A 27,418-nucleotide genomic window follows, 5' to 3' on the forward strand; every position below is an offset into this window, starting at 1 on the left:
AGAAAATACTAGCTAACTAGGGTACAGTCTCACGTTGTATAGAGACGCACACAAGAGTCACACAACTTACGATTTGCTAAGGTAATTGAGACAAACACAAAACAAAACAAAATGACAGCTGTGGATTCCATATAGTTTTATTTGTGTATTGGTTGAGCCCACAATCTAAACCTATGGCTTCTTCGCGGCGCAAATTCACATAGGGTGCACTGGAGTCCATTCTTGAACGGGGGAATTTTGTAAGATTCATTTTTGGGTTAAACCGTCATTAGTAAAAGTGATTTTTCAAATGGGTGATTTTGAAATAGTCTATTGTTGCATGGGAAGGGAGATGGCTGAAATATGCTGTATTTGCTCTCAAGCAAATGTCGGCCTTTCTAGTTACCTTAATATCTTTTCTGCAAGAAATAGAAAGTTTCTGTTTCAGTTTAATAAAAAAAACTGCTTTGATGGTGAACCCTTGCGGGTCTTTTACGTGATCTAATACTATGATGATTCTTACGTTTGAGTCCCGCGAGCACGCACTGACATGTACCTGTAAGTAGTGCGTGCTCGGAGTCATGTTTGAACCCCGTTTGAGCGTGCGTGCTCCGAGTCACGTGATCTTCGTTTTGCGAACAATAGACAAGCGTCCGGGGGTACTCTGACCCAGTTCTCCCGCCTGATACACACAAAATGCCGCTAGTCTAAGAAGAGTTTTTCCCGAGGATAATGTTGGTGCACGTAGCCGGGCCAGTAGTTTCGCCTCAAGGTATCTGGAAGACGAGGAACCACCCCAGGTTAGTGCAAATCGGTACCGTAAAGTTGGTCTAAACAATGCTTTTTTGTAATTGTATAGAATAAGGCGGAACTCGGAACAGATTTGTAGTACCGGTTACTGTTAAATACACCGCAATTTTAGGACACATTTTCGTCTGCACTTGTACCCCAATATGCCTCATAATTTCAAGGACTACTGCAGACTTCGTGTACAAAAGTTTTTGTTCTCGGCGATTGTTCGTGTGTTGATTATCTCTCCTGGTGATTTGCTCGAAAACAAAACAACAACAAACAAGTTACTTGTGATCTATCTCGACTCAGTCATTCAACAGTATTGTTGGGTGTGTAACAAAACCCATTACTTGCCCCATTTCAACTTTTGGGATGTCCAAAGACCAAGAATGCATGATCATGCATGCATGATCTGTGTATTTTATTTTATTTTTTCTTCGGGCTTGGCAGAAATTTCTTGGGAGAAAAGAATGGAATCTTATTTCCTAACATCCATAATTTTGACGTTTGATCTGTTTCTGTGTTGTTTTATGTTCAAAATTTGATTTGACGTAGAGAAATATAGTTGTACATCATTCGAACAATAGGTTTATCCATAGGGGATTACGGTATGATCAGGCCACACTCGGGTGTATGCGATTGCAGGGTATAAAAATTGAATTTAAAGATAGATTTGTATCTTGGACTTCAAATTGTGTTCACTGAAACTGTTAATGTCATCTGTGTACAGTCACATTGATTTTGATTCTAGATTACGTAGTATTCAAGTAGGACTTGTGTTTACTGTTGACTTTAGCTTGCAAAATGACATCTGGTTTGTGTAGAACTGGCCCAGATCTAATAACATCCTCAGATCAGAGGTACACAAGCCTCCCCCTACTCTGCCCCTCGCGGGGTTATCTGGGGGTAACCAATGCAGACACAAGCGCCGTCAAAAGTAGTACAAACACGCGAAGCTTTTAGATGTTCGTATCTAACTATCAACATTGTTTCTAGATTGTGATATACATATGTATTTGACCAGTGTCAGGATTACGATCATTGTTTTCTGTGATTTATTGGTTGGTATACAGCTGACCCAGTTCAGCAGCGGAGGGATATGGATGTACATGTATATCAGAAAAGACAACCGCCGAACTTATCAGTTGGAGACGAAACGCGGCTCGAAGAGGTCATGGCTTCGTAAGTACAGTCTAATTTTTTATTGTAGCCGTCCTGTACTATGATGGTGATATACCCACGTTTTAAGTTTCCATATACATGAAATACACCCAAGAAATTGAAGAATGTGTGAGTCCGGTCGATGCTGACATCTGTGATTGATTGTATTGTTTACTTACTTGCGGACGGAACCTGTGTGATGGAAATAGCCCTATCTATTCAAAGGATCATACAGCATGACAACAAGGAGGCCTCAGTTAGAAACCTCCATGTTAAACTATTCAAATACAATTCAATCTCTACAACTGGATAAAAAACGGATATTTACTTCCGGACGTTTCGAGTGACATCCATCACTCTTTTTCAGCGTTTTATTCGTTTTTCTTTTCCTTTTAGCAAGACACTATACTATTGGGCTAGCCCCTGACGAAACTTTTTTATATTAATAACGTTATATATAGATTATGGGAACTTGGTTGCCATGGGCTTTCTTTCGTCTGAGAAGGATAAATCTTCTGTCATATTTGTCAGTGTCTACCTGTATGTTGCTTCTGTATGTCCGTTGTAATATCGTATTGTTAGTTCATATTGATTTTTGATTTATTTTGGTTTATTTGTTTATGAGTGATTTGTTGCCCAAAGTCGGAGAAAGTGTCTCGTTTTCACAGAACGTTCGAAAACCGTTCCGTCACGCGTGGGCTCCATGTTGGATGATAACCTGGATGAATAGAACACAGAACGGCGCTGTCAAAGTTGCTTGCGGCGGGTTCAAGTGTGCTGTTTTTTCTCCGAAATGCGAATCATTAAGTGACGTAGCCAAGGCTAGATATCGGGACAAAGTTGCAATAATAGGTTCTTGAACCATATGCTTAAAAAACGGAATTCAACATGGTGCCGGTGGTTGAATACCCGGGCATCCGTTGGCCGCTAACCTGTGTGACTAACAGTTATAAGTTATATCGACTCTTTTCATAAAGGCGGACGACTAGCTACCGATCCCCCACCAAACTTTATACCTGCCCTGTTATCCAGCGTGCCTCACAAGGGGCAAGATTTGGCGCTTCCACGACCCTGACTCCGTGAGACAAGCAGATAGTGCGGCCCAGCGGGTCGTTAGGTTCGCGTGCGCCCGTCTTTTTTCCGTATTTTGTCAACACTAAGCATAATCATAACAATAATAAGCATAATCAGTGCTGCTGACGTTACTGCTGCAAATTCAAATTCAGAATGCTTGGCACATGTCTTTCAGTCAGGTGCCAAACTGTATCTAGTGACAGCATGAGGTTACAGGAGCTCGGCCAAGAGAATATACACGCTCGCTCGTGTGACTGTCCGTTTAGGATGCAGCCACACGAGTAAGCGTGTATATAAAGTCCGCACGAGGTCCGTACGCGTATTGACATTTTCTTTCATATGATCATACGAAGTCGTATGCACAATAGACACCGATCATACGCATCTGAATCGTTTTTTGTCAGTTTAAGGTACGCGTACTGGGCCGTACTGAGAGAATGCCTGCCTCCTAAAACTAACACAAAACGACTGAGATGCGTATGAGGGATGTATTGTGCCTATTCACACATGTAAGTTCCGTATTGACATGTTTTGTCTTAGGTAAAGTTTGCGACTAAAGTAATATTATCTTCGACCATCTACAATTGTGGGTCAAGAAAAAGAACTTCGTTACTCGTAAACTTTACCCAAACCAAAATGTCAATACTGAATTGAACACGTGCTGACTTGATGTGCGCACAAGTGTGTGAACGAGACAGTCCAGTTTTAATGACCATCACCATCGGAACTTCACTGATTTGGGAGCAGTTTTTTGGTGAAAGGCGAGCATAGACCGACTCCTAAAAATCGCGGACAATTTCTAAAAAAAAAGTGTCTTGATTATCCATGGAATATACTCATTTACAGCTCGCTGACATTTTTGTGCGACATGGCCTGTACGTCATTGACATACCTCGTGCCTCAGGAAACCAACATTCAGCCCGTTGAAAGAGTATTATGGCACAAACTACGCGCCGGCGCCCATGTTGGCGGGCCGCTAGAAGAGCTAAAAGTGCCTACAATGAGCGTTGTTAGATAGAAACGGCGAGAAGTCCGTGTCCCGTGTTCATGGAACTCGCATTTAGCACGGCAAACATCCAGCCCGTTTCTGAATAAAAACCTTCTTTCCTCGTACGGGTCCACCACGTGCACACACAGCCGTGTGGAGATCGAGCAGCTTATCATCCAACATGGCCGATCGAACGTTCGAACGCAACTGTGACGTCAAGTGAAAACGATCTTATAGGTTCTGGAGACTTAATATTTGGGCAGATTGTGCAGACTGGAATATTTGTAACTTGATTAGATGGATACCACAGCTTCTTTGTAAATATTTCATTTATTTTGTATCCCATTGTCAGAAACAGTTGAAAGTTTCAATGTTTTGTCCATGTACAGGGTAGAAGTCAGATCAAACCGCCGTGGTCTCCAGGGCTCCATCGACTGCTTTGCTGATGGCAGGACTTAACCGGTCAGTGTGATGTGAGTGAGTGCGCCTGATGAAAGCGCAGACATAGGGGTGTAATCAGTGCAGACTTGTTGGAATATATCAATCAGCCAAGGTGATCAAGTTGAGATGAGTGTGTGTTTGTTCTCCTAAGAGCGACCGCTATTTTCAGTATCAGTGTATCCGTTAAGTATTTGAAACGGGCGATGTGATCTCTGTATTTTCTCTCGATCCCAACAGACTAATGATACATACAGGACACGAGTGACAACGTCGAGGTGTTCCGCCACAACTTGCACAGGGACTCCTACCACGACAGGGAAAATCAGTCGAGTCCTTCCACTGCAAGTCGGTGAGACGAGATGCATCACTGGAGGAGCCGGAATAGACGTCCGTGTGCCTTATAAAGTCGGGAAGGAGGGGAGCCACACATCACCCAGAACAGCACCGTCGACATGAGGAAGACAACGATAGGAGAGTGCCAGACCAGTAGCAGATCTAGAATAGCCAATCGATCGCGCTGCTACAACCATAGTGAACCTAAAACTAGTTAGAGAATTCACGGACTGGTTTTGAGGTGATTTATACCATTACTATGCATTTAGTGTACCGGGTATACATTGCAGTAGTAGTTAAGTGTGCATGTAAATCAAAGAACCGCACATAAGGTTAACCTCAGCGACGACGGACCGAATCAAACCGGAGATGGATGTAGTTAAGGAGAGAACGGCCATAGAAATGTTCAGTACAATTATTCTGTATCCAACCTGTGACCGAAGTTAGCGGGGTCAGCATTATGTAGTAACGTCAAAACACTTTAACAGTGTCCCGTGCCAAGTGTACGGAAAACCTTGTCTCTGCGTCCTTCCTTTATTCTAGCTGTGCTAGTCATAGTCTTCAAAGCAGAATCTAAACAACTTGAAATCCATTGGTTTCATGACTTGTTTGAAATATGTGACGTCACTTATTAACCTTTCAGTTTTCACAATCAGGCTTTACTTAATATGTATCTATATAGCCGGTATAACCGCCCTTCGGCGTAACACACCAGCTTCAATTCCAAACGACAATTACCTGAAAGCACTTCACTTCATATTTTATAGATATCGACATAAAGCTGTGGCATATTCGTCTTCATCATTTGCTTTGACCTCGTGAAAGCATATCATCCCAAAGCTCAAAAGACAAAGGCGGAAGCTATTTTTCTAGCCTCAAAATCATCCTTTCTATAGCTCCAAACGACATCCACTTAAAGCATTCCATTCCAAATTGTAAAAAGCACAAGCTTATATAAGAAATAAAAGCTGGGACATATTGCTCTTCATTATAGTATTCATAAGCATGCGAAACATCGTAACAATCTGTAACAGTGTGTACTCCCTATGCCCCAAAACACTTATCTCCCCTATTGCTGCATAATATCGGGTAATTTGTTAGAAAATGTAATGTGCTATATAGTCATTCGGTCGGGCAAAAAGAGCCTAAACTAAACAATACTACACTACTTGTTGCCGCCCACTCAACAAAGCAATAAATTTTTAACAATTCAAAACATATCAGACTTGATAAGTGAAACGAGTATCTAACACATGAATTCCTGGTTTATAACATCGGTCACGTCATCGTATTATACGCCATACCCAAAGCAGACTAAAGGTCACACACAAAAACAAATTCCCTAGAGAATACCCGTAGAAAAATTCCTCGCGTAGAAAAATTCCTCGCATGCCTGCGGAATTCCTAGAATTCCTGTCAAACGGTCGCACACTATAAACATTAGGCTCGCCCCTGAGGCGTCGCCAAAAACGTTAAAAAAGAAGCCGGAGCCTAACCTCTGCTTGGAGAGAACAAAATTGCAATTAAAAGTGAGAACCCGAATTGTACTTAAACATTATTTTTCGTTTAATTACTGTTCAGCAATTCTTACTGTATACATAAAAAGATATATTAGTTCATAAAGCATCCATTCAAAATTTCTGCTTTCTTTAATTTTTGGTCAATATATCCCCCGGGGCCTAAACATATCATGTATCTTATCCTTTTCATATCACGAAGATTTGTTAAAAAGATATTTTCTCGTGTACGTTTTTTTTTAATTGTTATGATATTTTTAACAGCGTTCCGCTTCGACACAAATACATGTATCGGTCGAATCTTATCCTCCTTTTAGGCAAAATATTTGTTTTCAAAAATCGTAAGCATTCTTTGAATTTGTCTGCTTTCATATCCTATGTTTCATACTTTTATAAATTAGAAAAAAAACAGCAATCCGGCAAGGCAAACTGCATAAACACAGGGGGAAGTGGGGAAACTTAAATAAATTATTTTCTCTTAGCACCATATCATCATACGTAAATAAATGTATAGTAATATTGTTGAATGAATATGGGTGGGCAAAGGGGTTTAGGACTAAGGTTAACTGTTGTTACTGGTTTTTGCTTTTATTTCGTGGTTTTTACATGTGCTTTGTTAACGTATTTGTAGCTGCCATGCCTCCTTTTTGTTGTTTGTTTTGCAAAAAGTAATAAAGAATGATTGAAAAAAATACCACTGTATCACTTTGCGTCCAATAGATAGGACTCTGTTGTTCCTTGATCGGCAACTATAATGCAAACGTTTGATATGATTTAGATTTTATTTTTCAAGACAAGACATTGAAATGCTACCACCTCTTCTCTCAAGTCTCTTTTCGCTTCCACGGGCTCCAGGCTGCATTGCAATTTTCGACCCTGCTTTAAAGTTGTTGTTTTTTCCAGTTTTTCATCATGTCCTCCTAAGCCAGGTTTAGAAAAGAACACAGATGAAATATGCTTCCGTAGGATTCTGGGCCAGTACAACATATACTCAAGTATCACATGCGGATAAAGGATGATAACACAAAACTCTAGATTAGTCGGGGCTATTCGCCAGCGTGCTGTATTGTAATAAGTTCAGCACAGCTGCTAATTATGAGGTGATGGACACAGCATAGATTTTTTAAAAATCATGCAAGGAACCATCCAGGAAATACTAGTAAGTAGCGAGAAATGCAACAGAAAAGATGGGAGGTCATTGAAAAGAATGGTTCAAGTACCACAACTGACTATTCCAAATGATCCCATCCTCCTAACGCCCGGTCCCCAACGGCATTACCTTATGGAGTTTTGACACGGCTGTGGTTCCTCTGCGTAGGAGAATGAATGATCCGGACCTTTTGGCGTAGTGGTGAGTGTCGGGTTTGTAAGCTGGCCATGGGGCCGGGTCGGCCGGATTCACAGGAGCACTGCGGGAGACTGTTTATACTCGCCGCTAGTGGTTCACATGACAGGTGGTGAAACATTGAGGAGAACAGCAAACAGAAAAGGATAGAGAAATATAGAAACTTGAGGAAAAGGCTTAGTTGACTGAGCTACTATTTCACCTTGAGTCTTTCATGCTGTGATTGGCTCTCTCATCTAACGTTAACGTTATCGCATGTGGTTGATGGATATCTTTCAGACAAATTATAGATTGAGAAGGAAGGCAATCAAACAAGATTTCGATTTGATTTCGATGAGCAGTTCAGAAGTAGAACTTGACTTCCTGAGAAGCGGCTGCAAAGGACGTATTGTGTAAATTTGCGTCACCTTGCGGCAGGTGCCATTACGACAGTCTTGAAACAAGATTCGCCTCGACGTACGACATTCGGTATTACTTCCGGTCCAGACGATGACGTCAGGGTAGTCTGTCCAATCAAACCCCTTCTCCTTAAGAGCTTCGGTGGTACATCGCAACTTCCGGTCCAGATGATGAGGTCAGCGCCGCCTGGATGGAATGCTGTGGACCCAAATTTTGACAACTGCATGGCCAAGAGCAAAATGCAGCTAAGTTCGTGACAAATGAACGCTTTCGGCTGGAATGGAGAAGTTTTGGGAGTCACAGACATACAGGTGAGATCTGTAGTTGGGCGGAATTTTCCCCCCAAACGTAGGCGTGTGCGCACCCCATGTATATGTACTGACGGAAGGTATAGCAGATCCGGATTTTGACAAGGCGAAGCTAGTTTAGAGGAGCTTGCCAGGATTCTAAGGAAGTAATCTTGCAGATATAACAGTTTATACGTCTTTGATTACTAGAAGTAAGGCGTTACCGAATGTTTAGTTTCACTTTTAGCCCAGACGCCATTGTTGAAAACTAGACTGTCGACTGGAGAGAGCTTGGGTTGCTCATAAATTATATCACAACCGCATGAATTGATCTGTTGCAAAATTAGCTTTTTGTGTTGAACGAGGACCCATGACGAAAAACGCACCCATGGGTAAAGTGACACGAACAGAATATTTTATTTTGCTAGCACCCGGACAGAAAGTAATGGTTTACTTGCCTTAGTTGTACCTTTCAGTTGTCAAATCATGTTGACATTTTAGTATATAATCTAGAAATGTTATAGTTACCCAGATAATTTTATTGTTATGAACTATGAATAATTATGAAATTGATTTCTTTAGTCTAAAATTGATGCTGTTATTTCCTGACCATTGTCGTCAATATTTTGGGGAAAAAAAAGAAATGTTCGCAAGATTGCAAAAGGAAGTTGACACAGAAAGGGTGTGGTTACGGGTGAAGTGGGGACATCAAAGATTTCGTCTAGTCGACTCCAAATATCCTTCTATTCACCTCTGTGACTTGGTTTTGAATTCTATCAGTGACATGATATGGTTATTATATGTAACGCTGTGAATATTATGATGAAATTATCATGCATACACTATTGTTACAGGTTTATTGTATAATGCTGTGATCCAACTTGAAAAATGTGGGAAAACTGTTTCAAGACTTCTTTCCATATTTCAAATTATTTGTTTAAAAAAAGTATCGTAAATCCTCTGTTGAACTATACAGTAGTTGGCTGGTTAATTTTCATCCTTTCTGATTTTATATTATACCCTGGTCATATTTACGTTCGATAACGGTATTCCAACGGCCCAGACTCCATAGTTGGATTCTAACGATTTTAACTTGCTGGCTTGTGCTTCTGCCGAAAATTCGAACAACTGTTTTTGAAATAACTTGTACTGTAGGCATCACGGTTCTTTTGCTTTCAAATTGACAAATGAAGTTGTTAACAGCGATGTACATGCATGTCACGTCTTTTGCTCTTTTTATATGATTAACTTGTTCCTTAGGTTGGCATGTTACGAATAACATACAACACAAGGTATTCTGTATGACCCTCAGTCCTGGTCCTATCGCGTGTCGGGCCGTACCTTGGGCGATACGGAATACCTGTGTTGTATTCTACTTTCATGTCATACCTGGGCAGCGATAACGTTCAATACAGGTGTTCTGGACCATGTGATAAAACTTAAAATCAAAGCCTGTGTGGTACGGCTTCTATTGAATATTTCGAACATACTTTGCGCACACCAGTGCTGCGCAGTCGAAAACTCAAATACCTGATTTGGACGTTGGAACATTGCTGTTGTAGCAAAGTTTATTCAACGGTGCACACCCCAGTTCTTCCGCGACCGGGGTCCGTGGTAGTCCGCGACCAAAAAGTGACGAAAGGCTTCCGAGGGCCCAAGTTTGAGTTGACATTTCTCATTATTTCCTGCGAAATGACATTAAACGGTTACATGGCTGAAAAGCGTAGGAAATGGTGTGTTTTTGGTGCAAATTGTGTTTTGGTCCGCGCGTTGCTTCCGCGATATCCCTACGCCTGAATGTAAAGAGGCCCGTGACCTAGATTTACCTCTGAAGCGCTGTGTCAAGCAAAGTTGCAATGCCGCGCGCCGTGGATGATTAAAAAAACTGTAGTACTAGAATTTTCTTTATAATTGGCTGGATTAGTCTTTAGATTTTCCTCTTTCTGGCAGTATCAGTCGTGCTTGCCGGAAAAATCTTCTTCATCTGTTTTATCCAATGCGAAAATGCCCGATTTTGTGCATCATTTTTGACATGAAAATAATGTTTTTTCCCTATAATTTTTCAAAATTAGAGAAGTTGAAGGATCGAAACTCAGTTGGTCTTGTAGCTGAAGGTATATCCTCTCACCCCATATACAGTTATTTTCCTTCAGGATAATTCCCTGGAAGAGATGGTCGCTAGACTTGAGGGTGTGCCGCCTCCATTTGAACCCCCAAATAAACTGGTGTGTGCCCCCTTAAAAGCACCCATCCTGAAAAAAGTATTAGTGATAATAGCCAACAAATTGCATTTTTCCCATGAAAGTGTATAGCCACGATCGTATCTGACTGAAAAAAAGCCGGATTTCGCAGGTTTTGATATGATTCTACACTGTCATATAATGGGTGGATTTGCCCCATTCCCAGGCCCCCCCCCCCCCCTCAAACACGGTCGCATAGCCTTCGAAGTGTGTGTGCTAAGCATAGATTGCATAAAACCTACCGAAACATTGTTGTTTAAACTACAGTACCTCTTGGGCACTTTGAAATCGCATTTGAACGTTTCACAATTGCTCCTACATTGAGAAGCAGGCATTTTCCAATGAAAAAAGGCCCCGATGACGTCACTTTCGCACTTTCCTTCCGAATCAAGTGTCAAGTTCGGTGTGGCGCTAGTTCTCGGCCTTAACACAAATAAGTTGCACTAATCCGAAGACACATCCCAAGGCTTCTTTATCTCACCGAGACAGACACCAAACTGTACAGCCTTATCTTAGCAGATGCCCGTTTATACCTACATAGCCGCAAGAAGTGCAGCACAGACCTCCATCTTTACCAAAGGTACAACATTTAACTTCATTTTTCTACGAAATAAAAGGAGTCTTGCCAACGGAAACGCTTGGACGGAAAAGCTAGGTCTATTCTCTACCCGATATGACCAAAAATTAACACTTCAAGTGCTTTCCGTTAAAGCGCGGAACTTAAAACTGCATCGTTGTCACTTCAGAACATAGGCCAGCGGCAGGCATTGTGACGTCACGAACTCAAATATGTTCTAAGAGGTTTACACCGTTTGTTCCAGTCAGAAATAGGAGGAAAGTGTGCTCCATCACAAGAGCACCCCTCTGTCATTCCTTTTCATGGCCATAACTCTTTATTTAGCACGTATTGATAGCCTAAAACCTCTTCCATAGGACAAGCTCATTGTGACGTAATTGCTATTATGCGCATTGAATGGTATACCATCCTGGAGGCGCAAAAACAGCCTTCCGACACCGCAACTTTCAACCACCTGTTACTCGAGAAAGAAAAGTCGCAGACAAGTCAAACTTGGCATGATTATAGAGTATAACTTTTTAAAGTCATGGACAATATTAATCATAATTTGCATATATTAACGGTGCACACCCCAGTTCTTCCGCGACCGGGGTCCGTGGTAGTCCGCGACCAAAAAGTGACGAAAGGCTTCCGAGGGCCCAAGTTTGAGTTGACATTTCTCATTATTTCCTGCGAAATGACATTAAACGGTTACATGGCTGAAAAGCGTAGGAAATGGTGTGTTTTTGGTGCAAATTGTGTTTTGGTCCGCGCGTTGCTTCCGCGATATCCCTACGCCTGAATGTAAAGAGGCCCGTGACCTAGATTTACCTCTGAAGCGCTGTGTCAAGCAAAGTTGCAATGCCGCGCGCCGTGGATGATTAAAAAAACTGTAGTACTAGAATTTTCTTTATAATTGGCTGGATTAGTCTTTAGATTTTCCTCTTTCTGGCAGTATCAGTCGTGCTTGCCGGAAAAATCTTCTTCATCTGTTTTATCCAATGCGAAAATGCCCGATTTTGTGCATCATTTTTGACATGAAAATAATGTTTTTTCCCTATAATTTTTCAAAATTAGAGAAGTTGAAGGATCGAAACTCAGTTGGTCTTGTAGCTGAAGGTATATCCTCTCACCCCATATACAGTTATTTTCCTTCAGGATAATTCCCTGGAAGAGATGGTCGCTAGACTTGAGGGTGTGCCGCCTCCATTTGAACCCCCAAATAAACTGGTGTGTGCCCCCTCAAGGGCACAAAAAATCTTGTGGCGCATTTCGCATCGAAACATTCGTTTTCTCAGGTGGGTATGACATAGTAAATAGAATACAACACGTAGAACTTGAGGAAAATATCAGCCTGAAATTTCCCTTTGTAGTAATGTGTACCATTTCACCACGTAGGTCCACAGACTAGGCTGGAGAAGAGCGATCACTTTCATGTTGGCGAAGTTGAGGGCGAAATACGATGACGAGTCACAGCCAGACTAGCTCCCCGACGGGGATCAAACCCATCCCGGCCGTCCACGAGCTCTCGGTCTCGCGGGACACGCTCGGCACCTGCACCTCCATAACGGACACTGTGGAGCTGGAAGGTTCCACTAACACCCTGGGGAGTAGCGACGTAGACTCGGAGATGAACGGAGGGATGGTGGGCGCCATGGGCGAGGACTGGGAGGGGTCACCAATGAAGAAGGTGGACAGATATGGATTCATGGGTGGGAGCCAGTATACAGAGGATGGGTGAGTGATCGCTTAACTGTTGTATACGAAAGTAATTTTAATTTACATACTGATATTGTCCCGATCATCATCATCTGTCATTCTCTTGCAGGGCTCGAAATACTGGGTGCATATGCACCCAGGTGCACCCAAAATTTGAGCTGTGCTGTGCACCCAAATATTCTCGTAGGTTTACCTATACATACTTTTATGCACCATATTCTTGACATCCAACTGTTAGAAATTTAATAAAATGTCTGTCATAGTAACTTACTTGTTTAAGAATTTCAAGTTCAATTTAGATTAATCGAAATTTTAGATGCTCAGAAGAGGAACAGTTAGGTTTGTGATTAGGTTTTTCTACATAATTCTTTAATCATTTCATGTGGTGCACCCAAAAATTGTTTGGTGCACCCAATTTTTTAGGTTGGGTGCACCAGTGCACCTAATCCCCCAAACGAATTTCGAGCCCTGTCTTGCGAGGTGGAGCAAGTAAAGTTTGATATCCAGAGCTGTTTGTCCATCATAACAGAAAGAAGTTCGTGTCTCTCTAGATTTGTTTCTGTTTCTCTGAATTTGTGGTAGGTCGACTTGTCTTTCTCTTTGTGTCGGGGGTCCAGAGCAAGAGATTTCCAGCTTGTCCTCTGCTCCATGCCACATACTGTAATAGTGTAAATCTATCTTAGTTTGCAGGGATTTAATTTCGCGGTAGCGGGAAAAAGAACTTTTCGCAGTGGTTTTAAGTTCGGGGCTGAACCATGCGCTGTAGTCTCTTGCTGCCATGAAAAAATGTCGGGGTGAAGCGGCCACTGCGAAAACCGCGAACATTAAACTACCTCGAAAGTTTTGCATTTACAGTAATCCACGAGTCTCAGCCGGCATTGTTTCGCTACTGTAGTGATGTCTGGCAATGTTTCATAATGATTTTTTAAAGTATTGTAGCTCACGGATTGATCCTAGGGTCACATTTCCTTGTATACTAGCTATAGTACAATCTTTCATTGTTGAGGAGATGAATGAAAATTTTGGAAAATATCTTTTATTAATTGAAGTTTTATTCGGAAAGCATTCATGCAAAAAATGCCCATTGACTTCTACTTCTAGCAATGAAATACATGTAAGTAAATACAAGGAGGTTATATAACATATAACCTCCTTGGTACATATAAACTGTCAGAATGAATTAAGTTAGAACTTCTATAGAAAATTCAGTTTCATCTTGAGATATACATGTAGAGTTCTATCTACAACATAATAAGAATACTGTACATAAAATGCATGCATATACAGTCAGCCAGTCACCCCTGCATGACTCACCAATTCTCGGAAATTTTCTTAAGTTGCAGTCCCTGCCTGTATGTTAACATGTACATGTGATGTGAACTGTCTGAAACGGAAAGTTTAACTCAAATTTGACTCTTAAAATATAATCCCTAGTATAATTAGTCAGAGTGTTGGTAAAGGCATTTCGATTCCTATTTCCTGGTAGAAGAAATAGTCAGATAAACCCTTCAGACTTGTGCACTATCAGTGATAAGACATGGATAGATAACTGTATATGTGATATGCCAAGTCCTCCCCAATAGTCTTACTGAAAGAGATCTGATAAGGTATCCCTGAGTGTATAAGGGTAGGGCGAACTGGATGTTGGGTGGGCCGCTATATGTGAGATTTTATCTATACTGGACTTGGGTGGGCCGATATAAGTGAGATTTAATCAGGCCGAATACTTAGGTGGGGACTGATTCACTATAGTCAGTTTGGGCCCATTACAACAACCTGGACCTGTTCAACGGAATTCGTTAACAATTTTTTGATAGAACGAAAATCGCATGTGCATGTAATAGATTTTGAATAGCAAAGAATCTCCAGAAACACTTTGTTCATTGGATACACTGTGACCATCATAAAACGTGCAAATTTTCCCTTTAATATACGCTTTTGCCAAACTCGTGAATAGTGCCACAATCTTGAGATCTCTTTCTGTTGTGAAGGCTTCAGATTTCAATTGACGGCTTAAGAGTTCATGTTTTCCTGATCTACAAGTTTATCTGTACATGTATCATTGTATGTTTGAGTTCCTCTTATAACAGGATAGTGATACGTATGTATATGGGCACCTCTTCGATGTTGCCTGGCTATGCGAAGACACACACGCACACTTACATTGTGTCTTGTCGAGGCCTGACCAAAGTGTCACTAACAAATATCGCCTTATCCTGACATGTCATCAGTCTCCAACTGCAGCCCCCCCTGGTAAACTGTTATCTGAGAAATGTCAACCAAACAAATCAGGGTGTCTGCCAAACAAATTAGCTGTGTTTGTGTAGATGTGGACCAAGGACAGTGTTACTGTTGACAATAGCAGGAGGGTGGGACTGCCTTGGGGGGACAAGGGGGGCGATTGACCCCCTGTACCTTTAAATCAGCCCCCTTGCCTTGATACTGTGTCACTCAATTGTGTTTGTAACATTAGGCCACAGTAAGTTTATTTGTTGCTTCTCGGATTTTCATGTCCATTTTTTTTCATAAAAAAAATAAAGGCCTGAGAAAAATTGATACAGGTTTTGCTATCACAAACCAGTAAATATTACCATTCAAAGCCACATACACATGATTTAAGTCTAAAAAAAACATTGCCTTTTATTCAGTTAATTAGAAACAAAAAAAAGGAAGGGTTCATTGTATTGAACTCCCCAGGCTGTTTTTTTTTTGGTTATTTATGTCCTATATCTTCATCCCAGGGCCTTTTGAAAAAATTTATTCTATTTTTTTTTAACTGTCGGTTCAATTTTCATCCATGAAAAAATTTGAGGTATTGTTTTGGCTGGCATGTGTGTTTTTTTGTGTTTCTGGTAATTTGTGGTCAGCATAACTTGAGAATAACTGGACGTATTGTGATGATGTGATGATATTTGGTATGTGGGTAATCTCTATTAGGTAATCTCCAGACAGATCTACCGGTGGCATAAGTAGCTTAGCTGGCAAAGGAACTTATTCTGAGCCCTTGACTCCTTATGCCACCAAAAGATCTGTCTGGAAGATTAGTGTGTGGGTAGATCTTGGTCTTGGGAAGATGAAGGACAAGTTTAGGCCTCTTGGCATCTATCCTTGGCACTGCAGAACTGTTGTCAGTTTGATCCCCTAGGAGCTTGGTTGGGAACTGCAGGGACATGCCTGCCTTCATGCTAGCTACCATCTACATGTATTTCCAGCTTGTGCTTTCTTCAGATCTAGACAATAGACCTTCAATGCGTTTTCTTTATATGAATTATACTCAATGGGTTGCTATTGAAATACAAGACTTAAGTCGCTCACAATTTGAAAACTTGACTTTGAGTGGGAACTTAATGATATTTTCAACATCAGCTTATAATAAAGTTATATCATGTTTCTGTGACAACCATTATGAAAGAATGGAAAGATATGAAAGAATTCGAAAAACTGGTTCTGTCACCGCCTAAATTGGGCCATTTTGGAAACTAGTCATTATTGACTCCTTCACCGAATGGTTAATTATGTAGCAACGGTAGTGAGTTGTTGATGCTGATCATTTCCTATAGCTAAATGCTTGATAAGTGAAGGAAGGCACCCAATTTAGTACACACAAACTGGGGAAACCAAACAAAGGCGCCGACAACATGCATTCAAGCAAAAACCCAAGATTGAACATTTTTTGTCAACTGTTTTCATCAACATTTGGAAAGTTGTCTGACCATTTTGAACTGTTTTTCAAATTGTTAAGTGTGAACTGTATTTTTGTGTGCAATTACCTCGTCCTACTCTGTTCTTGACTGACTGACAGTAATACTAATGGTACCATACTGTAAACAGGGAAACACTTGCAGGCTTTAAATTTCGTGGTAGTGGTTTTAAGTTTTCAGTTGAATGAATCTGCCATGCTTGGGTTTTTCAGTAAAATGGGAAATGTCTCAAGTTTGCAATTGAGAGTTCACTACAAAAACTGTGAACATAAAAGTAATTGCAAACATTTCCCCTTTCACAGTTTCAGTTATAATTACCGGTATACAGTACTGTACATGTTTTACTAGTTGGGTCACCTTCACACAAACAGTGAGTCTATTAATATTCATTGCAAACCATGACAGTATTGTACATGTATATGCAACAGACATGTGCAGACAACACTGTATGCTTCAGTCCTCTCCTGGCACAATTTTGCCTCCAGCAAAATGGAGCTATGTGATCACGCTGTGCCAAACATATATATGTCACAATATAGGTCACCTCCCACTGTAATAGAAGGTTTCTAAACTGGGCACTTGTCACTAGAGATTGTAAGGTGATATTTTGTTCTGCTCCCCCCTGTGTTTTGTACCCAGTAAAACTAGAAGTGTCCAAATTGTTTTTATGTAGCTACACAAAACTCAGTGCTGAATGCTTTGAGTTTGATACAAAATTATCAAAAACAGTGTCCTTATGCTTTTGGTCATAAAACTATTACAAGGCAAATTATTCATGTAGACTCTTTCTGCTAGAGACTGACCGCTGAGTGACCAATGCCAACCAAAGATTGACCAATTGCTCAGCACACTTAACAGATACAAAGAACAAATATTTTGTGCATTTTGTGTGTTGTGTTGTCTTTCTATCATATTTTCACTTGTTGTTGCATCATGTAAAATTGTTTGAATAGTGAATTCAAGTTACTCAAATCCAGGTATTGTTTCTGTACAGTTGATCGGCAAAGGGGCCAAACTGTCTTCATTTGATTAGCCTTACAAGAAGTTATGTTTGACAGTTATACATTTTGTATTGATAATAACTTTTTTTAACTTGAGTTAATTGGAATACAGTACCGACTACGTTTATGGTCCGGTCTGAACGCGATTTAATCGCGTGCAAAAGTCGTGCAAGTCGCGATTACATCTCGTGTAAATCGCGATTAAAACTCGTGCAATTCTCGGGTAAAACGCGATTAGATATGCGTGTACCCGCGTCTGATATGCATGAAATCACGTCTAACCGCGTTTAGACGATCAATGAATAGATTTCAGACACGCCTCTTCTTTTCATAAACATTTTCTAGACACGCCCGTGCCGTCCAAAGTTCGGGGTTTGGCAGAAATCGGCTTCTTTTCATATGCAGACCCCCGCGCGGAGGGCGGAGAACGTATCACGCCCAATTTCCCAATTTGTTTCTGAACTAACGCATAACCTCGCAGTCTAGAACGCACCCGCGCCGCTCCCAACCACGATATTTCTAGAAGATTTGCTGCAATTTTGAGGAACCGACTGTTCCGCACATGTTTAAATCTGATACGTGAAAATTAAAGAAAAACAAATAAATTTCCACAAAAGTGTGTTTTTCTTAAGCAGAATATATGGCAAAGTATGCTTTTACTGGACCCCGATCTTTCGGCGCTGCCGTGGCTAGCGCCAGGGTCACGTACCGGAACAAATCATTCCGAAGATTTGCTACAATTTTGAGAAACCGACTGTTCCGCACATGTTTAAATTTGATACGTGAAAATTAAAGAATAAGAAATAAATTTCCACAAAGGTGTCTTTTTCTTAAGCAGAATATATGGCAAAGTATGCTTTTACTGGACCCCGATCTTTCGGCACTGCCGTGGCTAGCGCCAGGGTCACGTACCGGAAAAAATCCTTCCGAAGATACAAAATGTATGGTGCGACCTCGCACCCGCGCCGCTACCTAACCTACCACGTTCTTTCTCGGAAGATTTGCTACAATTTTGAGGAACCGACTGTGTAGTGCAAGTTTGAATCTTATACGTACATGACAAGAAAACATCAAATAAATTGTTTTTTTCCCAAGAATGGCAAGATGTGTTTTTCTAAATCAGAAAACATGGAGTAAATTCTGCTTCTGTCTGACCATGCGTGACGAGGACGGCCCGCTACCGCGGCCAGTGTCAGGACCACCCGAAAAAAACCTACCGACTCTATGTTGAATTGTGTCCTATTTCTGTTGTTGCATTATTTGTACGCTGGTGTAGCGATATCAAATTCGCCCACACTACACGATACTTGCCACTGTAAATAGCTACAATAGTCTGTGTTTGCATTTCTTATCTATCGATGAAAGTGAAGACAAGTTAATCATGTTCCGAACTGATAGGTAAGTACACTAGTCTTTCAGTTTCAGAATGAACAACAAGGAATGTCCAGTGCGACCAGTGTAGTCGTACAAAATCCTGGCGGTCTCACTACCAAGTAAACAGGCTTCGACCGGCAGATACTACATGTAAGTATCTACATCCGAACTTCAAGCGCCGCCCCGCCTCCGGTGGAACGTGACCTGTTTATAAATATTCCAACATTCCTAAAGTTCGCCACGGCGCGACTACTAGCATATCATATTACATTTAGACGTGTACACGGTTTGTGTGGGGTCCAGAACGTGGGACAGGTTGTGGAAGATTGGGTTATTTGAGCGCAAATATGAAACTTATATCGTTGCGATAAAATCAACAGCTGTTTTGATTATTTAGTGTGTGTAAGTACACGATTGACGTAACTGTTACGGTGCTGGTAAACTTGTAGAAAAATTACATTGTAAACCTCCAGAATTTGGTCTGGTCTGGTCTCACGTGCTGCTCAATTTGATTGACACATGCACGGTAAGGAGCGGCTTCTTTGAAAGTATGTTCCCACAGAAGAAGGCCACGTTGACTGTTGCAATATTCTGCGTTTATTTTCTACTCCGATCTAGCCCCGTGTTTAATATGTGGTTATTTTTTCTTGGTTTATCCAAGGGGGTTTTATCAACCTACTTGATTTATCTAACTTTGTTTTATTTGTATTATTGACAATTTCTAGAGCAGATCTAGACTAATTAAAATACTTCGTAGACTGCACACGCAGCGGTAGCGTACGTCATATTTGAACTTTGTGGCAATGTCGCAGGGGTGGATGATCTATAAATTCTGTATTCCAAATTTTATAATTCATTTCCCAACTGGTTCATATTAAAGGAGCCACGACCAATGAATTAAGAATGTTTTTAAATGTTTAAGTGTATAAAATTTCTTTATTAATTAAAGTTTGTACACGGACATATTCATATTCACGGACAACCTACCGTTTTTCCAACATTCGGAACAGATGATGACGATCCGACTGGTGTAGAAGCTGCCGAATGATGATCGATAACATCGGTAGTAAACTTACCTTTCATGTTCCAAAGGCAATGATATATCGTGTTTACCTATTTCATTGGTCAAATCCCTCTTCGTAGTATCCCGACCAGCTAAATTTATATATCTATATGTTGCTGAAAAACAACCGTAAACGTATAGGCTCTTTTAGTAAAAGAGTGAACCTCTTTGAACAGCGCATAACAGTTGTAGATAAACTGACTAAAAACATGTTCATTTTAGAAACGTAAAATACTAGAAGTAGAAGTAATGTTAGTAACGCTAACGCAACTTTTAACTGAATCAATGACAGGTTAGAAAAACTTGATCACATACTCAACAAGAAAACCAATAACTGATGAAGAAATTTTCGGCAAAATAACAATTGTCTGTGTCGAACCAAGACGTATGCCCCTTGAATATGGTTGCGTGGGTCCACTGCCCGACGACCAGGAACGTCCGAGGCGGTCAGGAACATAACAGGTAGGTCTTGTTGGTCGAGTTGCAACCATGACGATCAGCAGTGTGTCCAGGAAACCGGCGGATAGAAATCCGAATCCTACTTTCCTAGCCTAGAAAATTAGCTACCGATATCTAACTACATAGTAGAAGTTATGTTAGTTACACCAACACAACATTGTTAGAACAGGTACATGTTTGTTTGAACAGATACGCAGACAAAACAAGATTAACAAAAAGATTTAAAAAAACACATAAAGTACTACGAACTGGAGTATGGTTGCGTCGGTCGACTGCTCGACGACCAGGATCGTACGATGGCTGTGTTCCGACCCAAGAGCTCCGTCAGGAACAGGTAAGTCTTGTTTGTCGAGTTTGTAACCATGACGATCAGCAGGCGGATGGAAACCTGAATCCTACTTTCCTAGTCTAGAAAATTAGCTGCCGATGCCGAACCAAGGAGTATCAACGTTCCTAGAAATATTAAGTTATGACCAAACACAATATCCTTTATTCATATTTAAATACATGCAAAACAGTCAATTTATGCGTATAAATACTAGTAGTCCATTCATGTCAGTGTATAGTCTTCAACCCAGCAATTCCGTTTATATTAGATGACGATCGTGTTTATGCTGTCAGTCCTTTGTGGGTCCAAAAGATTCGAACTTGTATTATTTTATCATATACCTTCCACGAAAATTAGACGAAAGTAGCCCGCCTAAAAATGTAAATAGGAGACAATTTTTGCCGGCAACCCGCTCGGTTGCCGTTACGACTTTTGTAGTATGCCGTAAAAAAAATACCACCTTCTTCAAGTTGGAAATGATTATCGACAGACTGTTCACAGAATTCTTACTCAGCGATGTGAGAATGATCGATGCCGGAAAAGTCCCTCCGATGTTTTGCAAAATTATCTATGCCTTGCGGACGACGCTGGCCGAGCAGTAACGTGTTAAATTTTATCAAAGAATGCACATTTCGTGATAAATGATTTAAAAAAACACAACAAAGCGTTAGTTCTACGCTTCTTCTTGTTGTTACCACTTTGTCAGCGCCGCTTCTGGCTGTGATTGGAGGGAAGTTGATTGGATTTATCTCATAATCAGGCAGGCGCTACTTCAGAGGGCTACCGCCGGAGCTGTCGCCATGGTAACCGCACGTCCAGTTGCATTTCCCACGCGCGTCTAGTTCTTCCCAACTCTCTGCCGTGACGTACAGTACAGCTTATACACATAATTTTCGGTGGAATGTAACGCCGTATTTTACGGGGAAATGTGGCGAATCGAACTTGTATCTCTTTTTGCTGGCCTTCCACTAAAATTATACGAAGATAACCCGCCAAAAACTGTAAGTAGGAGACTATATTCGCCGACAACCCGCTTGTTTCGACGGTTGACATCATCGTCTTCCCTTTGAGGCTTACGAAAAAGCTTAGCCGTGAAGACTATTTTCTTTTGCGTAGTTCGGGTTGCTTTCTGGATTCATCATTGACATTTATTTTATATCAGAAAATATCTATCGGGAGACTGTTTTCTTATCACAATTTCCATACCCAGCGTTGTGAACATGATCGCTGTTGGCAATTTTCCTCCGATGTTTTGCAAATCCGTACCCTTTGGACGGTGTTGGATGACGAGCAGTAACGTGTACACGCCTGTTCAAATTTATCGAGAAATGCACATTTCGTGATAAATAAAAAAGCAACAACACAACACCAGCAAAATGAAAAGTTACTAATCAAGATATAGTATAGAAATTTAACTCAGTCTGAGCAATCGGTACCAGGAGAGAATGTCGATATATTAATTTGCTGACTGTGAACCTCTTTTACGATCTTAGCTAAAAAGCGTCAGCGGTCCTCGGACAATATTGCCGACACCCGCGGCGCTGTCCAGCCCCTGTATTATTCACCAATTATCAACAAATACGTGAAATTGACGACTTACAAGTATCATGCAAATTTACAAAAGTAAACACTGCTCATTAACGAACAAAATATTTCGTCGGTGAAATGCCCGACCAAGGGGCGGGGCAGTCGGAACAAAGCCTTTTGTTTTGAGTCGGCGGGGTGCCGGGAGTAAACGCGTTTACAAACGACACGAGATTTTTAATTAGATAGCTACAGCTCATTAGCGCACGCGATTCAATCGCGTTCAAATCGCGACTTGCACGACTTTTAATCGCGATTTGCACGACTTTTAATCGAGATTAAATCGCGTGTAAACCGCGTGGGACCGGACCATAAACGTAGTCGGTACTGTAGTTGTCCTCAAACTTTTTTCATGCCCCTAGCAGTCTGTGTTTGAATATTTTTATGATTCTGATTTTTTCTGTGAGAGTATTGGGAAGAATCATTTCAGAGCTACTTGTCTTGTGGAGTCTTGTGGGCAAAAAATGGTCAATTGAGGAAGTAATTTGCTGCTAGGGAAGTTCTTGAGTGTTCAGCCATGTCATTGTTCCTCCTGGCCATATACTTACTACACTTCCTGGACATAAATCATACTGTCAGTCGTGTGGCTAGGACTAGTAGGAGCATCAATCAGTCAACTTTGACTGATCACGACCTTGCCTTGGGTTATGTTACTTTTTTTGACCTTGAAATGTTTTCAGATACTGTAAATGCAGAAACTTTTGCAGTGTTTTAATGTTCGCGGTTTCGCGTTGGCCGCTTTACCACGAATTAAAAACTACCGCGAATATTTTTCCATGGCAGTAAGAGACTACAGTGCATGGTGCTACCGCGAAGTTAAAACCACCGCGAAAAGTCCTTTTTCGTGCTACCGCGAAATTAAATCCCCGCAAACTTTTCCAGTAATCCTTTTTTGACCTTGAAATGTTTTCAGATAGTTGCTTTAAGCTTTTGTAGAATGTATATTTTTGCCAGATTGGTTTGATGAACCAAGGACTCTTTTGACCTGCAATAAATTGATATATAGTTGTTAGTTTCTTATAAGAGTTACACTTTGTAGAATGTCTATTTTTGCAGATATAACTTTTTGAAAGTAAGGATATATGGCATCCAAAAGAGAATTTGTATAACTTAGCTTGTAGTTGGAAATGTTGAGCAAAAAGTTTGTGAAAATAGTTCTCATGTAGTCACATTGTGAATTGTTATCTGTCAGTATATCAGCCCATAATTAGCACATAATTAGGATGGAATGTTGATCGAGATAGCACAGAGATTCTGGAAATTCCATACAGTATAACTAAGTTGTCATGTAACTTCTTTACCCGGTACTACACTGTACATTGAAACAATGCATGTCTAGACTAGTATGTCTTGTACAAGTAATTTGCTGAAGTACTGTAAATGCGTTTAAGTTCGCGGAGATTTAATTTTGCTGTAGCGGGAAAATGGACTTTTCGCGGTGGTTTTAATTTTGCGCTAGCACTATGCACTGTGGTCTCTTACTGTTATGGAAAAATGTTTGCGGTGGTTTTGAATTTGCGGTGAAGCAGCCGCCGCGAAAACCGCGAACATTAAACCACCGCGAAAGTTTCTGCATTTACAGCTGCAGTTTATGTATTGGCATTGAGATAACCGTTGGTTGAAGGAATTTCTCTTAGACTAGCATTTATTAGGGGGCTGCTCAAATATTGTCAGAATTGTGGGAAGTGAAGCTGTTTATGTAGAATTTTTTGCGTGTGGCGTTGGATCGGTAGCAAACCCTTCCTGCGCCGGCTCAATCACGTTTTCCCAGGGTAGCCTGCGAGGGATTCAAACCCAGAACCTTAAGCAGGCTTTTAGCTAGGATTTTATTATAGGGAGTCCAAATTTATTGGTGAGTCGCGGTAAGTGACTATTGTAGGGGGGTCCGGGGACATCCACCTTCCATGGTGCAGAGTTTTTGATGATTTTGAATTATATATATAGTGCATTCTAAGGTATCCTAAAAGGCAAAGATGCTGTTACAGAGGTCAAAGTAGAAGACTGTGACCATAGATGACCTGGTAGCATCCCTGGTCAATCAGAATTTCATGCTTGTCAGAGGATTTTCTCCCCAGTGCCAGGGCGTCCAGAGCGTCAAATTTCTTGTTATTCTAAGAAAAGCGGGTCATCTGGACGCGTTGACGCATGCCTGGCTAAAACTTTAGTAAAAGCCTGACCTTATGATTCCTAATTTTCATAAATTTGTTTCCTTCCCCAGTCCCAATCTGCCAGTGGAAGTAGCGAGACAGCGGGAGCTGAAATGGCTGGACATGCTCAACAACTGGGACCGCTGGATGAGCAAGAGGTTCAAAAAGGTGCGGGACAATGATATTTCAGACAGCAGCACACATCCTATCTGGAGAACAGTAAAGCCCCACCCGAAGGTAAACACGGAAGCGCCCGTCGAAAAACGAGCGCCCGCAAGGTCTTTTGTTTTCGCCACGAAGCACCCCCATTCCCGCATTAATTAACACAATTAACCGTCAACTTGGCATTGATGAACTGGAAAATGTACAAGAAAAATCATAAACTGATAATGTTTTTATCCCCCCAAAAGCAAAGAAATCATAACTTTTTTTCATGAAACATTCCAATACATTTTACATCTTAACTTTGCTGTGTTATTTTCCCTTTTTTGGTGATGCCCCAGGGGCAAGCCAGAAAGCTAGTCATTCTGCAGTAACAGGACAGAGACCTATAGAAAAGCTAATACTAGATGGCTAGGAACTCATTTTATCTGAGAAGATTCTTAGAAAAGAGCACCTTCTTCTAGACCCTGTACCTTCCAGTATCATAACATTTTCCATGTTCCTCTAATGCCTGTGTGTATGTGTGTGTGTGTCCACGTGTTTTGCTTTCTCCCTCAATAATGTCTACTAATCTTTAGTTTGAAGTGACCAAGTTATGATTTCTCAACACCTCCCTTCAGATGTTTTCCAACCAATAGGAAATCAGAATCATTTCAGAATCATGCCATTTGTCAACCAATCAGAAGATGGCAAAACAGTAGCTAGGCAATTAGCATATTCTATTAAAAACTATTTTTAACCAATTGGAAGACCACATTCTAAGCAACTAGTGACAGAAAATCTTACAATGTGAAATAAGGTAGTAGGTCATTCTTCAATCTGCATTATAATTGGTTACTGATCATGTGACCTAAGCCAAAATCTGTAAAGATGTTTCATGACTTGGACACTTGGCTTCAAAAATGCATGCTATTTTATAGACACCAGTATGTTAATTTGCACGCTGTTTTATAGACACTAGTAGGTTATTTTTCCCTTTATTGTGATGTTTTATCGGTCTGTGGTTGTGTTTGTGATGTATCTTGGTTTAATGTTGTAAAAATTTCTTTACTATACATTACATGTTGTATTGTTTCTGTGGAAGTGTTACTAAAATCAGTTACTGTCACTAGAACAGCAAGGAATCATAAGAGGTAGGATTGTAACTAACCAAACAAAAATGTCTTCTAACATCGGTGTATTTGATGGCAAACGTAACATATTTCTTGTCCTTTGTATTTCTCTATATTTACCTGGTCTAGTAAACTTGCCTCTTACTATAGTCTTAGAATTTTCTTAGTTTAGCTATCTTCTTTCTGATGATATTCTACCAAAACAATTGACTGTATATGTCTTAGACTTATTACTACAGTAGTATAGTGAAGCATAGGTTCTGACACTGTTCTTTTTATAGCAGAGATGCTTCCACTAAATTCAGTTTTAAAAAGTTCAAATACTTTTGAATAAAAATTGTATGACAACAGTAAATTTTAAACCAGCAAGGTAACCATCTTATCCAATAGTTACCCACGTCATAATGTCACTCTTTTTGTTGCATCAATCACTGCTATTATTTCCCCCTCATTAAAAGACAATGCCAAAACTACAGGTTGAGTTTCTCTCCAAAGATTTACTTCAAAATGGGGGAATCCTACAGCTATGGTTGGTAGAAAACGGTAGGTATATATATCAGGGTTGGACAAGTTTTCTAAAATTCACTTGTCCTATCAATCAGCACTTTCACTTGCCCGGGACAAAGGACTAGTGATTAGCAAAAACCTCTGATGTACAACTACAAGGTCACAAGTGGAAAGGCCATCGTGCAAACAGGGCTCAAATTCTTTCTTTTTAAAGGTGGACACTGCACAGGAAAAGTCAAAATGAAATCAATAAGAAAGACTCAGCAAACCCTGGTAACAAATTTTGCTGGCTCTGAGTTGAATCTGAAATTTTATAGCTAAAGTAACAAGTAGTACAACAAATTTAGGTTTTTTGAAAGTTTTTGACAGTTGAATGTAGAATATTTTTTGTATGATATACAATGTATCAGAGTACAATGCCGCACAGATATCCAGGTACACCAGTGTAGACACATTGGAAAATTAAGCTGCACAGCTCCAATTCAGGGTGCCAAAAATGTGCATAATATAATTTCAAGCCCTGACAAATGTACATATCGGTATTAGATCTTGGCAAGTGGCCATGGCATCGTCAAATTGTGACTACTTCTGTACAAGGGGCACAAGTGTTATGTTTTGTTACAGTAGTTATACAGTAGGCAATACAGTCAAACCTACCCAAGACGACCACCCGGACCGGGCAAAAGCAGTCGATTTGGTCAGGTGGTCAGTTAGAGGAGTATCAACTCACAACATGCCCGATGCATAGTTTAGATGGTTTCCGTTGTGTTTAATGGCAAATAGCAAGCACATGCACGTGCAGCTGCTGCCATTTTTATTTTGAACATAACGTTGATCGTAATGGTAATCAGAATCTGACGCAAACTGACCAAATTTGGCACAAAATTGCACCAGTTATCATTGAAAATCGATGACACCTCAAGATTTGAACATGACGCGATCTCTATCGGCAGGGATTTGGTCCCAATTTTCGGCGGTTGCAGTCGTGTTGGCCAGGTGGTCATTGTAAAGAGGTTGCTTAATGCTTACGTCAATGGGGAAAAGTTTCGGGACAGAGAAAAAGTGGTCGTAATGGCCAGATAGTCGCTAAGAAGAGGTGGTCGCTTGGGCAGGTTTGACTGTACTCTTGTTTCGCACATCTCTGCTTGG

General features: G+C 40.7%; 2 protein-coding genes and 1 long non-coding RNA gene across 7 annotated transcripts in view; 2 read left to right on the forward strand and 1 right to left on the reverse strand.

Annotated features, from left to right (window-relative positions):
- Positions 1-27,418, reverse strand: part of LOC118426514 (coiled-coil domain-containing protein 157-like) — a 1,184,186-nt gene that overhangs the window by 787,410 nt on the left and 369,358 nt on the right. The gene's annotated exons all lie outside the window — the stretch shown is intronic.
- LOC118426567 lies at positions 454-5,286 on the forward strand. 3 transcript variants are annotated; one of them, XR_004832412.1, is made up of 4 exons: positions 454-779; positions 1,845-1,953; positions 4,384-4,547; positions 4,673-5,286. It is a non-coding gene; the product is annotated as an uncharacterized LOC118426567 (long non-coding RNA). The 3 variants fall into 3 exon arrangements; XR_004832411.1 differs by having other exon boundaries at positions 486-779; positions 4,384-4,467; XR_004832410.1 differs by having other exon boundaries at positions 502-779; positions 4,384-4,456.
- Positions 8,159-27,418, forward strand: part of LOC118426516 (TBC1 domain family member 10B-like) — a 34,188-nt gene continuing 14,928 nt past the window's right edge. Inside the window, exons 1-3 of one of the 2 annotated variants that reach the window (XM_035835971.1) lie at positions 8,159-8,340; positions 12,511-12,849; positions 24,560-24,725. In XM_035835971.1, the coding sequence (XP_035691864.1) occupies positions 12,575-12,849; positions 24,560-24,725 (441 nt within the window). In that variant the 5' untranslated portion in view covers positions 8,159-8,340; positions 12,511-12,574. The remainder of the gene's footprint in view (positions 8,341-12,510; positions 12,850-24,559; positions 24,726-27,418) is intronic. The other variant, XM_035835972.1, reaches the window with a different exon arrangement.

This window comes from Branchiostoma floridae, chromosome 11 (genome assembly GCF_000003815.2).
Source record: "Branchiostoma floridae strain S238N-H82 chromosome 11, Bfl_VNyyK, whole genome shotgun sequence".
Taxonomy (NCBI): domain Eukaryota; kingdom Metazoa; phylum Chordata; class Leptocardii; order Amphioxiformes; family Branchiostomatidae; genus Branchiostoma; species Branchiostoma floridae.